Below are 15,082 nucleotides of genomic sequence, written 5' to 3'. Positions count from 1 at the left end.
TATAATGTACCTACACCAACTTTGCCTTTTACAGCAAGCTTAAATTTAGAATATTAGATTTAAAAAAAAATATATATTTATGTCTTTTCTTCAGTTTATTGCTATCAGCATTTCCTGGCTTATAAACACAAATAGAAGTAATAGAAAAACCACTGCTGGGAAAGGAAGTCAGGTCATAGAAAAAATGCACCTCCAACACCCAGACATTCCTAAAGAAAAGCAGCAGACCCAGTATCTTTTTTCTGTACTTATTATTATAAATCTAGGAAAATTAGGACATGGGTAATTGCCTCATTCCTAAATGCTCATCACCACGTTCCTAAAAATATTATAAACAATTAAAATAAATTTTAGAACATATTAGCCAAACCATGTGACTGAGATGTGACCTTGGGTTTATTAGATCAGCCAACCTGTAGCTGTAAAAGCAACCAAATGGGCTAAAAATAATTCTGCTTAGCAGATGCACAGAACTGGACTCCTTTCCACACTGAATTCATTCAAATTTGTTAAAATCAGCAGAGAAAATCCACAATAAATCCTGCTGACCTACAGAGATCAGCTGAAGTCTCCAATTTCTGCATGCATAACTCCAAAAGGCCGATTTGGGCCCTTAATCTTCATCTTTAATCTTAATGACCATGGGATTATCTCTGGCTTTTTCATCATCTTCAGCAGCATTTCCACAGCCACACATTTCAGATGCCTGTCCCTTTAGAGCACTCGAACCAGGGCACAGGGGTTTCCTGGATGCTGTGCCAGCTCTTATTTTAGCATCAACACCAAAATTAGTGTGCAACCACAAGAACTCAGAACACAAACATCATAAAAGCTCAGGATTTCCATTTTCTCATTTCCAAAGCTGCATTAGGATATTGAGATTGATCCTGGATGAACAAAAACTTCAATATTTGCATGGCACTGGATCTTCATGACACCACAGGACCAGCCCAGGCAGCAGGGAAGGCTGTAACAACCTCACCTCCCTCCAAGACAAGCTTAGTGCCAAAATGATTCATTCCTGTAGCTTAAAACAGAATTTGGAGGCTTTTTTGTTTTGGTTTGGCTTTTTATTGTTGGCTTAAATTGCAGGAAGCAGTTTACTGAGATTGTGAATTTTTGCTGGGAACACTTGGGCTGCAGACGTGCTCTGGAGCTGCATTTTTACCACTGGGAAAATTCCACTGGCCAGTTTCAAGATGCTCTGCTAGAGCAAATGACCAGCAGTTAAAATCAGAATGTCAGCCTTGGGACAGCGTGGTGCACAGAAATAAATTATTTTAGTAATTTTAAACTCTTCCAAAAGGTTATGGCAAAGGGTCCAACAGAAACCCCAAACTCCAAGTTCCCTTAACATTTTTCAGCAGAACTTAGAAGCAGGGAGTGGGAACAAGAAGTTGAACCCACTGGTTTTAAGGTTTAATAAAAGCAAGGTAGTGAGATATCAGTACTCCTCTCTTCCAATCATTTTAAATTTGTAATAACTCACTATTGGTAGCAGATTCCTTTTTCTGGTTTTTGGTAATGAATGTCCTCTTGGCTCATTATTCTTCAACCATGGGAGGTGAGTTGTCTTTGACACTTTTAATTAGTACATGATTAGGATGAGGGAATTGGACAAAAAAATTGTTTCCCTTGCTTGCCAGAGTGCAATCCTGCTCTCAGCACCTTCCAGTGCAAACAGGACTTCATTCACCTCTGTGCTGCAGTAATTGAGATTTTTCTAACCACATTATACCATCAAATGGTTATAAACACAGACTGTTTACAGGTCACCCACTACAATGATCCTGTGCTGAAAAGTAAATGTTGGAAACTGAGGGATTCCCCCAAAGCAGCCTCTGTGCTGGTGCTCAGCAGAGCTCCCTCATCTTCAGGCACTGATTTATTTCTACCTTTCAGATTGTGTTAGAACTGCCAGGTTTGTGTATGGAACAGCCCAGCACAGACCTGACAGGTCCCTCCTCACACCAGGGTTATGAAAGGACCATGATTAGGTCCTGGAACAGGAAATTTAAAAAAAAGAAAACCAACAAAACCCACCTTCACTTCCAATACTGATAACCAGGTCTCACTTTCTCAAAGACTCCAACCTGAATGCTTGTTAATCCACTAAACAGAATTTTAAATATTATTTATTTAGTCAATATAGCTCATCATCTCAAGTATTGATATCTTGATTTGTCCCTCTTGCAGAGGGAATAATACAGCAGGATGCTGGCTGCACATTCCCATTTTATGTGGTTTGTAAAACTGTATTTTTTCAGGCTGGTCCAAGTCATGGCATACAAATACTTTTTACTAAGCATGAAGTCTGATGTGCAACTACTTTTCATACAGAAAGATAAAATTCTAAACATGAACTGCCAGAACCTTCTAGGAGCAACTCTAAACTCATTTACACTTCTGGAAAACTAATCTAGTAAAGATTTTAAATTAAACTTATACCCATAAGTTGAACTGTTGAATTTCTGTGACCGGTAAAGTGTTTATGATTTTATTAGTGCAAAACAATTCTGTTTACTAGAATAGTATATAATAGTATGTAAGAATAGTATATAATAGTATATTAGTATATAGTATAGTGTATAATAGTATAGTATATAATAGTAATAGTACAGTATATAATAGTAAATAGGTCCAATGACACTGAAATAAACTGATGGAAATACAGGATGCAAATGAAATAACTTAAGATAAAAAGGCCTATGTTGCCAGTTAAAACACAGCTTTAAAAAGCAGCGTCTTAAAACTGTGTTTTTAAAACCCTCAGATTCTGGTGGCTGCTATAAACATTTTTAAGGCCATCCCTGCTCTGAAGTGCTCCTTTTATGAGGTGGGGATACTGAGCTGCTTCAGTGGCAAACAGCCCAGCAAAATAGGGCAAATCTGTCTAGAAGTCGATAGGAAGCAGAGCGGTAAAAGATGCCCTGAAGCAATTTTACATTTAAGAGCAACCTACTTATGACAAGATACATTAATTTCAATAGCAATAAAAGCAGACAGGAGCATCTATCCCAATAATGCATTAGTTTAAAACTCCTGATTACACAGGGAACTTCAGCGATTTTTGAAATACTACCAGTGTCATGAATCACAGATTGAGACTTCACATAATCAGGGATTATGTGTCTTTAATTTTTCATTGACCAAAATCTATCAGAAATGGGAATGTGATAGCTTAATGGCCTCGTGCTTAAATCTATGCAGACTGCAAACCAGTTGTGTCCTCCCCTGCCATCTGTTCCTTGATGGTACTTAATGATTAAGTCTGGTATCATAACGCTCCCTAATTTGAAATATACCATTGTTTGAATGTGTTTGGTGAGTTCAGTGAAATGCTACCCTGTGGTTCAGCTTACAGCAGCACAGCATTCACTTGTACAAATAAATGCTGCACGCCTGATAAAGTTTATTTTCTGCAAAGTCCTTTTAACTGGAATGCTGAGATATCTGTCCAATATGTCAGTAATTACTGATAACAGAATTTTGGGATAGACTTCAACTAATAAAGCAGCACCCTCATTATTTACTACTGGCACAAAAATAATAAGCATGCTCAAAATGTGTTTGACAAACAGACTTAATACAGAAGTGTCCTCTTACTGACAAAACAATAAAAAAGTGAAAATAACCATGGAGCTTTCACTAGAGAATAATGGATAATCTTCAAATTGCATAACATTTTACAATCTACCTTTTAGTTGGAGAACACTGTATTTCTATCCTTGAGACAATACTGCTTGAGCAGCAAACAATGCAGTGTTGGTCATCGCTCAAACATCTGAAGACACCCCAAACACTGAGATAACTCTGCCACAAAATCAATATTAATACCTCATTTAAGGGCACTGTGCTAACTCTGCACTCAGCAAGGGCTGCCTGTGAGGGCCAGCAGTCCAACAGCTGCATCCAACTTTGCTGCCTCCTGATCCTGGGAGCTTTAGGAAGCAGGCCCAACATCAAAAGTCTTCTGGCCCTTGCACAAAACCCCATTTCCTAGGATTATGTCCAACATCATCAACTGGTAGGAGGCTGAAGCCCTGTGCCTACTGAAAAATACAAAACAACCAAACCACGACCAAGTGGCCTGACCCAAAGAGAGTGGCTGGTGGGATCACAGGGAGCACAGCCAAGAACAGATCTGTGCACAGTGAGCACATGCACACAGCTGCCCTCTGCCAGCCTCAGCATCTGAGCAGCTCAACTGCTCAAGCTGCATGGCTCCTCAAGGCTGCAGGGTGCTGGAAAAGCTGCAGCTGTGTCCTGCCTGTGTCTCCCTGCCCCAGGGATGGGGACCTGCTGCACACCACAGCCACTGCCTGGTCCCCATCAGCGTGAAGGGACATCCCCTGACAGCCCCACACTGGCAGGGACATGGGAATGTGCCAACAGCCAGGCTCAACCACAGGGCATTCAACAGGTCTGCTGACTGAGCTTTCATTTCTTCTTCCCAGGGTTTAAACAAAGTCCAGAACAGCCCTGATTTATTTTTGTTCTCTTTTCTCTAACTGCAGTGAAGGAGATGTAGACAGGTGAGTAAAATGTGTGAGAAAACAAGAAAGGAGGTAAAACAGTTCACCTGTCATTGACTAAACACATCTGGGACTAAGCAAACCCTTGTGGCAAAGACCAAAACCTTGGACCCTTGTGACAGCGTTCACAGGAGTCTGAGGACGAGGGAAGGGATGAGGATCTGACTCCATGTTTAGAAGGCTTGATTTATTATTTCATATATATTATATTAAAACTAAACTGAAAGAACAGAAGAAAGGATTTCATCAGAAGGCCAGCTAAGAATAGAAAGAATGATAACAAAGGCTTGTGTCTTGAACAGAGAGTCCGAGCCAGCTGACTGTGATTGGCCATTAATTAGAAACAACCACATGGGCCAATCCCAGATGCACCTGTTGCATTCCACAGCAGCAGATAATCATTGTTCACAGCTTGTTCCTGAGGCTTCTCAGGAGGAAAAATCTTAAGGAAAGGATTTTTCATAAAATGTGTCTGTGACAGACCCTCAGTTCCAACTTTCCACTGTCTTTAAGGCCATCCATGCTCTGAACTGCTCCTTTTATGAGATATTCCATCAAATAGTATGAAATAACTTTATTACTATTGTTTCACCTTGACTATTCTTTTCCTATCACACTAAAAGGTAGTATGTAAAAAAACAAAGCTTTCTGCCATAAGTTGAACCTAGTGAGTTCACTGCTGACCACACCAAATAACCTGGCTGAGCTCCTCACAACAAATCAATGAATGGCACAGCTGGCAAGAGGTAATCTGGCTGCCACCAGATTAACAAGTGGCACTCACAGGAAGGAAAATCTACAAGATTCAGAGCACCACAGAACACTTAACACACAAAATAAACACACCTAGGTATTAAAAATTTGAGAATTCCCAGAAGAAGCATCAACAAACAAAAATTTTTTAGTGAGGAAGACACGAGAATCAGAAAGTCTGACACTCTCTACCTTGCAAATGTAAATATCTTTCAAGGAATGTCTTGTTAGTTTGCTTGGTTGGTTTTGAAGAGTTTTTTTAACTACAGAAAGTTTAGCAGGAAATATCATTTGAGAAGGGACAATTAAACTGCTGTAGTGCTTGCACCACACAATTTTCCAAATTAAACTAAACCCAAAAGGTGCCTAAGGACAAGAGTGTACAGGCCAAAGGTCAGGAAAGCAACAACATGGACGTGCCACAGAAGCAAAATACTGAGGATATTGAAGTCTGAAGTTTTAACTTCCACTTCAAGCACTGCCTGTTATTTTCCCTCTCAGAGCCAACATTTTTTACTTCTGAAATGAGTCCAAATTCTCAAAACCTATTCAGCACAGTACCAAAAAGCAGAGCAGCTGAGAACTACTTGGCTTTGTGATTAACACCTCAAAGCAACTGATGAGGGGAGCTCTGCAAACATCCAAACATCCCATCCCCAGCAATGGTAACATCAGCTTCTCACACAGGCACTGCCACATTTAAAATATTAACATAGGGGAAAATTGCTATGAAGTATTTAAAAGCAATACACATTTATGCAGCCTCTTTAATTTAAGCTGAAAAAAAAACTTTTTAAGAGGAATTTGCAAGGACGATTCTTTTTTTCTTGGATCCTAACTAACAGCACCACAACAGTATGTACTTAACTTTATTTGCACTACCAGAAATTGTTTCTCTTTTGAAAGAGTTGGAAAAATGTTCACTAATTTTACTCTTGACCTTAAACTTGGCTGAAGCTACAAATTCGCAAGAAAATTAGTTCTCACTTCAGGGTCACAAATAGTCTGACCACAGGTAAACACCTCAGTACTCAACATTAACAACTGCAGGAAATGCTGATGTGTGATGGCACCAAAGCTGCACAAATATTGCAGTTTCAGTGACTAGAAAGGTCTTCAGTTGTAAAAACAGCACCACAGATTTCCATGCAATACTTTTGGTTGAAACATGACTATACTTTCCTTTCTTATGAAGGGAAATAAACCCTAAGTAGCTGATTAATAATAAAATACATCTTTTGATTAACAATAAAATACACATTTTCATCTTTCTCTACACCCATTTTAAGACCACTGACAATGACATTTGCCTGCATTTTCTCATGTATCTCCCAGTAGCTCTATTCTGGTTTTGCCCAGCACACACAACACTCCAAATGTACAGCAAGTGTATTCCCAAGCTACCAGGAAATTCCAGCAGACACTTTTTGCTCAGGGGCTTATTTAAGAAAAACAAAGATACCACACAGAGAAAAACTAGAGCAAATATCTCCCCGAAGCTTAAACCAAGATAAAATTCTGTAATAAACCTAAGTGGACTGTCTTCTGTCACTGTAGGAAAGAAAGCAAGTACTGGAGTGTCTCTAAATGTGCAACACAAAGGTTCACTCAATGGCCAGGAATACAACAGACACCATTTATGGGTTCATCCCTTACAATTTCCCATCCCAAAATACAACAGCAGGCAATTTTTGCTTGGGTCGAGCAGTAGCCTCGCTTCAATTCATCCCATTAAACAAAAGGGAGGCATTTTGCAAACAGTGCTCAACAACAACTGCCTCTGGAGCATCCTCAGGATAAAGGCTGGGCTCTGAAACAAAGCAAACAAACACAGACACTCTCCCACAGTTATTCCCAAATAATCTCTGACCACTGAGGTCACTGCTCTAACAAAGCAGCATCTTGGAAAATGTCTGGATCCCTAAATAATTACTACCTAGGGAAAAGTGGTGCATTACAAAAGACAAGGAGGGCAACAAATTGCTGTTTAGCTTAGAGAAAAAAAGAAGAGGAACAAAAATATGAACAAACACAAAACTCAAAAGTCCCTTCTTAGCAGAAGAAACAAATTAAGAAAATCTAGAAACAACCACATGAGGTAAATTTGGTGTAAGGTAAGATGAGCCTGATTTAGCACCCAAATTCAGTTAGCTGGGTTAGTTTTCAAAGGAAGATCAGAGCACAGCAATACTTTGCAAAGGTTTGTGGTGGAGAGCCCCAGAGCATGAAACCAGCACCCCCATGAAACCTAAAGCAGCACAGCCTTGCCACTGAAGGGTACAGGCTGATCAGCCAGGTGTCTGTACTAACTTAAAACTGGATTTTACTGCTGCTCTTACTCTCATGGAGTGCTCTGAAACAGCATGTAGAATGTGAAACGCAAAATTCTCTGAAAAATGAACTGCAAAGCCACAGTGAATGTATGTTCTCTCCTTGCCAGAATGCTTTCAATGCTGAGACAAGTTATTTTGATATTACATCTAAGAGGGCTATTTATGGAATGGGTTGACAGGCTTAACAAAATTCACTGTATGTATTAAAAAATAGTTTTAAATTCAGCTTTTATTCCCTGGTACTAACCTAGAGTAAGGATGGGGATCAGTAGCAGGCTACCAAAAGAAATAAGGAGACAGAGTCAAAGAAAGGTAACCAAGATGGCACATGAAGGAGAGGGGACAGAAGTGGATGTGTAAAGGAAGGTTAGAGGATTTAATTCCCAATACTGAAAATTTTGCACAGAACAAGAGTGAACTACAGAGTAGTTTCCTGCTGAGAAATAAATCAGGGTAGCCAGGATGAAGGCAAGTGGACATCAGCTGTGGAAAAGGGTACAAAAGCATAACAAAAACTAGCAAAACAGAGACAGGCCAAGATCAAGCACTTGAAGCATGCCATGTTCATCCCATGCATTTTCCCCTCTATCTATCAAAAACCCAAGCACCCACAGGTGCAGGGATCAGCCTGTGTCCACCTCACCTGCCCAATTCAGAGCTCACTGCAGCTGATGGGCCCATCTAAAATCATTCACCATTACACTAAGAACTACATTTGCTCTTCTCTAACCAAAAGAGTTTAATTCCAACAGTCCTGGTGCACATTGTGCTGGATCACTTATTAAAGAATCTGCTTCTTTATAAAAAAGGGACTGTTACAAATTCAGCCTTCCTGAAGAAAATCTCAGCCCTGCTGCTGCAGAACTACTCCTGGGAGCAACAACTCTCACAAATCCAAGTGACACCTGGCACCTGTGGAAAACCTGACAGAGCACATCTGGGAAGTGTGGATCTACACCATGAAGTGATAAATGTGTGGATAATAATATTATTTGTTAATAACATCTGACCTTTTTCTAAAACACACATTCCTCCTTCTGCTGTCAAAGTCCTTTTCCTTTTGCTCCAAGCTCTTTTCCATCCCCCCTGCAGGCAGGGCCTGGCTGAAGCTGCTCTTCCCAGAAGGAGTTAAAGGATGGAGTGGCTGCACTCTCTCACAGAGCCTGGCAGCTGCTCCAGCTCTGCAGACAGAGTCCAGTTTGCAGGGGGATATAGGCAAGCCAGGAGTATGGGCTGGCAAGCTCAAGTGCTTGGAAAAAAGCACACAAGTGAGGGCTGAGAGCAGCAGCCAAGGAAGCTGTCCACATTCTAGGCACACACCACCAGGCAGCCAGTCCACCTGGAAAATCTGATGCTGTGAAAGGCCTGCAAGTGGATTCAGTCACCAAAAAACAGTGGGAGAACGGTAAAAGGGGAAAAACCCAGGAGAAGAATGAAAGACTGCATCTTTGAAGTAGTTTTCAGCATGTCTGGATGCAAAGACTGATATGGAAAGTATCACTTAATTTATGTAATGAAGACCAAAGTTATAAAAGTCACACTGGGATGGATGAAAGCAGCCAGGTTTTCCAGACAGTGGATTAAATTAATTCAGTTCCAGAGTTTGGTTCTGTACGTTACCAGCCCTGCACACAGTCTGGGTCCAATACTTCCTTTAAACCAGATTTATTTCCACAAATACAAAGCACAGTAATGTAAAACAATTAAAGCTAAAATACTGTTTCAAGTCTTTGTTGCTTGACCAAATATTAATGGTGGTGGTAAATGTAATGAAAGCCCCAATCTTGTAAGTACTTGCAGCTGTCTCTTTTTATTCAAAGCACCCAGCAAGACTCTCGTCAGTTTGGGAAGCACAGCTCATACTGAAAGACTTTCATCCTTTCTTACCCAATCCTGCTGGAATTCAGAGAGAACAAGACCTATCAAAAATGGAAATAAATATCATGCAGAAAATGAGTGTTTCTGTAAAAATACTGTGGGTTTTTTGGATCAGAGGAGTTTATAAACAGCACAGTGCTATTAAAAAAACCTGAGGTGATATTAATCAGGATCTGGAAAAATATCTCCAGGACAACTGAGTATTATTTTACTGCAATTGTAATTGGGTGTGCAACAGGTGACTAATCCACTGAATGCTCCTGGTTCCCTATTTCAGCACCACACACAACAGATTCCATTCAGCCTAGGAGCACAATATAAATATAAATATTAATTATAAAATATAAATATAAAATATAAATATTTAGAAGCACTGTGACACAGAGGTGCAGTGAAGGTATGAAGCACTCCTGGCATGCTGCTCCACCTCCCTGCCATGGCACAACACCAGTGCAGCCATCTCTGGTGCTCTGATTTATTTCCAAGATGCATGACCCCTTTTCTGTATCAAAGAGCACAGAGATAAAGGCTCAGATTTAGGAAGACAGATGGGTTTCTATGCACAAGAATCAGATACTGAGTGATCCCAGCAGAAGGTAAGTAACCAGATACTCCTGAAGCACGGGACCTAAATTTAAACAGGAAATTAGAGACATTCTCCCAAGTTAGGAGCTAATATTATAAACACTGGGAATCTCCTTAATTAAAAGTAAAATTTTAAAAAATGATATCAATTGGCCTGTAGCATCTCCAGCAAGGAAGAGCCCTTCACATGTAAGTGGTCACTGAACAGAATCTGGGTTATTTTTCACATGTCCCACAGCATCCAAAGGTAAAAATCGTACCAGGAATGCAGCCAATTCTCCCATGGATGAGGTATTAATAAACTCAGTGCTGACAAATCTCAGACCCAGCAAATCTCAGCATCCTGCAACCATCCCAACGCTGACACCTCCCTTCCCTGTCTGAATCATTACAATTGTTGTAAATAAAGTTGATCCAGACAAGGAGAACCAAATGCTGGACCCTCACTTGCAGATGATGGAGGGCTGGATTAACTCTTTTCTAACTGAACAAAAAGCCTTCTCTAACTAACAAAGCCACTTTTTTTTTTTTTTTTTTTTTTGGACTGTGTAACTGTTTACAAACCATGCCTAATCCAATATTAACACTCACTTTTATGGTCACAGAATTTGTTTTTTCAACATTTGGCAAGAAAAGAGTAAGAATTAAAGTATATATACAGCAGGACCACAGCACCTCTAACAGCCCCCACTGCCATAGCTCCAAACCACAGACCTCTAGTTCTCAAGTGAAGTCACTGAGCTTTAAAAAAAAAACAAACCAAACAACCAAAAAAACTTCCCCAAGCCCAACACTGACAAAAAACACCCTTCCTTTGAAGTCACATGACACACCTTTTTCTGCCACATTTCCTCAATATATGTTAGTAAAGAATAAAAGGAAAGTAAAAGAGAAATAAAAACTGTTAATAATCTGTATTGATGATTAGTTAGAGCTGCATCTTGGAAGTGTTTTTGCAAATTAAGACACTTGGTTAACAGATGGATATTCAAAATGTACAGGGCTGAAAGCTGACACAGGTTTCCACAGTGACTTCACCACAGACAGGACCACACTGCAAAACATGAAACAATTTTTCCCCTATTTCAATCCTGGCACAAAACCCAAAACAAACTGAACTTTCCCAAAATATGAGCAGAGTTCTAAGAGGCAATTCTAAGCAGCAACCAGCCATGCTACATCTCAGCTCCCACAAGACCTTCCAGTGTAGTGACATATTCCTAAAATTAATTTTATTTGTACACCAATGCTTTTCCACATTTCACTGTTTTCACTGTTCTGAATACCAACCTATTTTTTTTTAAATTTACATCTCCAATGTGTATTTTTTTACACATACACACCCAATGCTCCCTAAGCACAGCAATCATGGCACGGGGTCAAGGATGCACAAAGTCACAGCTAAATCCAACACACAGTGCCTCAGGCATGGGAATGTTCCTTCTCCAGTTTTCCATTTTACATACATGCTTCAATTTATACTCAGTATTAAAAAATTGGCTGGAAAAAGCTTAAGACTATATTCCTCAAAATCACATTGTTCCAGTGCTAAATTTGCCTTCCAGCTGTCAAACTTTTCTATCCCATTCAAGTTCTACATCTCAAATGCATGGCCACAGCTGACAATCTACTTACTCCATGCAATCCAAGAAAAAAAACAAAGAAGTCATAAAATAAAAATACTATTCTTCAGTGAAATGTATCACTTGAAATTCTTACTAAAGCGTGCCAGATTCCACTCAGAATTTTTTTTTTTTCCAAAGAGTTCCACTCCACCAAGTTTTCCATGTTTTTCAACATTAGAGTGAGTATTAGAAGTGAATACTTAGGAGTCTCAGTTGTACAGAAACAGGTGACAAAGGAAATTCTGGTTTCAAAAGGCTGTGAATTCACACCTAAATGTGGTGAAGTGTTGCTCTTTTGACACAGACTCATTACACAGGCTGAACACCAAGGGTAGTAACTTTTAAAGCACTAAACGTGAATAAAAGCTATGAACAGAGCAGGAGGATGCCCATCCCTGAGCAGTGCTCCTGAGGAACAGCTGCCAGCACAAGCTGCTCACACACTGATGGATGTACCCAGCCGGCCATAAACCCACAGCTTTTCATACCTACACAGAAAATGGATGGATTTCTCTGCAGGGACTCGAAATATCAAAAGAAAAAAAAAAAAAAAAAAAGGTATGCAGAAATTTTTGCACTAGTAACACTTTTATGATTATATCACTAGACACCTGACAAGTGTTACTCTCCAGCATGACAGTAGTGGGCAACATTCCAGTCAAGATTATGATTAACAGAGAGCCACTGTGAAGGATTTTTTCTGACAAGCAGAGTTTATAACTCCATGTAGGCTATAGCCACAAAACACTCTACACTCACAATTAAAGCACCAGCTTTACTGCTCAGCTGCTATCTAGTCTAATTACGAAGTGTGGAAGATGAATAGGAAGGAGTTTAAGGGCAGTCCTTGTGCTCATGAACAGCCCTGTGTGAGTTCCATGCCATCCTTAAGTTGCACGTCACGTGCACCAAGATATGGATTAGAACCTTATTAGCCAAGCAAATTTATTCCAAATTTTTCTTTATGAGCATGACTTACAGCAGGATGAACCTTTTTTATGCCTCTCAGTGGAAATGTGGGAAACTATTTAGAGTCATCCCATTTTCCAGTAAGTTCTACAATGATGATTCAGCCTGTATCACACTATACATCCTGCAAACACATTGCTCGGACATTCAGCTGTGCGGAGCCGGGATCTGCCACGATCCCAAGTCTCCTCTTAACCCACCACATGACCGGGTCACGCACAAATGAAAGTAATTTACCAAGGTCAATAAGGGGAGAGGGGGGAAAGGATTTTTCATAAGGCGGCAAAAAAATACAAGAGAAACAAACCAGCAAAAAATGACCCCAAGGCAGCGCTTGCCCACACTCACATTTGCAGCATGACTTCGTTCAGATACACTCCATCCACCAGCGCCACATATTCCTCCAGGTTGGTCCCATTTCCTCCAGCCAGCGGTCCGAACGTCTTCACCTGGAACAGAAGCAGCAGCACCGTGACACCGAGTCCAGCTCGCTCCCCTGCCGCAAGGCTCTTCTCAAACAATGAGCGAATCAAACCAGGAACGTGTGAGGGGAAAATAAACGCTTACCCAGGTGACAAGAGGGCTCGACATGAACTGCTCCAGAAGGGGTGTGAAGATCTCGTTCTCCATTTTACAAAAAAATGGTTAACATCAATGCAGCTCCTCTGATGCAGAAAATCGAGATAAGTCCTTCACTGCAGCAACTCTCTGGAATGCTCCAAGGATTCAGCTGGAGTGAGTGAACCCCATTTTTAACAAGCGATGCAACACCAACAAAAGTCAGTGCACTGGCAAGCGGGATTTATCTTCCTCTTTCAACAAAAAATGCATCCGAAAGTCCATCTACGCGTATCTCAGCCTTTCCATTGATGCCTCTCCCTTCCTACATAACGAAGAGGTGGAAGGAAGGAAGGAAAGAAAAGAGGGAGGCTGCCTAGCTACTGGGATTCTGCATCAGACAAAAAAAAAAAAAAAAAAAAAAAGAAAAAAAAGAGAGGAAGGAAAAATCTGCTTCAGCAGCAGCAGCGCCTCAGAAAGGAAGGAGACATTCCAGCGAAACTCCGCGAGCTCATGCTGCCCCTTCCCCACAAAAAGAGCCCCGAGCCCGGGCTCGGGGAGCAGCGAGGGCAGCGCCCCCCGCCCCTCTCGCAGCCAAGCCCCCCGGGCTGCGGCTGCACCAGAGCCCCGCTGCCCCCCCGCAATGGCACCGACGGGGAACCGGCCCCCGGAGGGATCGGGGGCTATTTTAAATCAGTTCCCTTTTCTATCCCTTCCCTTTTCCACTCAACTACGGCGCCAGAGAGCGGCAGGACCGGCACACGCCGCCCGGCCCCGCAGCCTCGCCCTTCCCCCGCGCTGGCCGCTCCCCTCAGGCTCCGCTCTCCCCTCGCCGCTCCCGGAGCGCCCCCCGACCCCTCCCCAGCTGTTCTGCAGCCGCTCCGCCGCCGCTCCCGCGGCTCCAGCTCCGCTCCGCTCCCCACCCCCCGTCCTCCCGAACTGCGGGGCCACCTCGCTTCAGCCAGCGCGGCCGCGCCACATCGCTCGCCTCGTCCTCGTCCTCCTTCCCTCCCTGCCTGCCTCCCGCCCTCCCTGCCCGGCCGCCGGCTCCGGCGAGCGGATCCCTCCGCCCAGAGCCGGGTATCCCTCCGCCGCCGCTCGGGGATGGCGGCGCGATTAGAAAGGGGCGGGGCCGCGGCCAAACCGCTGCAGGACTCGCGCCCGGCGCGCGCGCGCGCGATGCGGCTGCGGGCACGGCTGAGCCCTCGGTGCGGCGAGGGGGAGAGAGAGCGTCTCCGCTCGGGGAATAAAGGTGCCCCTGAGGGATGTTAATGCTCTTCCAATCCCCCTTTTGGGGGAATAGAGATGCCCGTGAGGGAGATGCTCTTCCATTCCCTTCTTGTGGGATAAAGATGCCCGTGAGGGGAAAACAGCGCGGGAGGGATACTCTCCATTTCCCTTAGGAGAATAAAGGTGCCCGTGGGGCAAAAAGTATAGGAGGGAAAGATGCTCTTTCATTCTCCTTTGAGGAATAAAGATGCCCGCGAGGGGAATCTCAACCCAGAAGAATAAAAGTGCCCGTAAAGGAAAAAGCACGTGAGAGAGGGAGAGAGAGGCTCTTCCAATCACCTCCTGTGCAATGAAGGTGCCCGTGTGGGGAAAAGGGCGGGAATGAGATGCCCTTCCCTTCAGGGAGGGTACCTGTGAGGGGAAAAGCGTGTGAGGGAGGCAGATGCTCTTCCATTCCTCCCCTAGGGAATAAAGGTGCCCGGGAGGGGAAAACTCAGCGCATGAGGAATATTCTCCATTTCCCTTGGGAGAATAAACAGGCCTGTAAAGGGAAAAGCACGTGAAGCAGGGAGGGAAAGAGGGAGACGCTCTCCCATTACCTTTCGGGGCAATAAAA

General features: G+C 42.6%; 1 protein-coding gene across 1 annotated transcript in view; it reads right to left on the bottom strand.

The window, feature by feature from the left end:
* Window positions 1-14,255, bottom strand: part of CCDC88A (coiled-coil domain containing 88A) — a 63,515-nt gene extending 49,260 nt beyond the window's left edge. The window contains exons 1-3 of the mRNA XM_059467725.1: window positions 14,188-14,255; window positions 13,246-13,627; window positions 13,027-13,127 (exon numbers count right to left, since the gene is read on the bottom strand). Coding sequence (XP_059323708.1) covers window positions 13,027-13,127; window positions 13,246-13,308 — 164 coding nt within the window. The 5' untranslated portion in view covers window positions 13,309-13,627; window positions 14,188-14,255. The remainder of the gene's footprint in view (window positions 1-13,026; window positions 13,128-13,245; window positions 13,628-14,187) is intronic.
* Window positions 14,256-15,082: the final 827 nt, after the last annotated feature.

The sequence above is a fragment of the Ammospiza nelsoni genome, chromosome 3 (assembly GCF_027579445.1).
Source record: "Ammospiza nelsoni isolate bAmmNel1 chromosome 3, bAmmNel1.pri, whole genome shotgun sequence".
Taxonomy (NCBI): Eukaryota; Metazoa; Chordata; class Aves; order Passeriformes; family Passerellidae; genus Ammospiza; species Ammospiza nelsoni.
The sequence above is the reverse complement of the archived record's forward strand: the minus strand, read 5'-3'. Positions and strand labels throughout refer to the sequence as shown.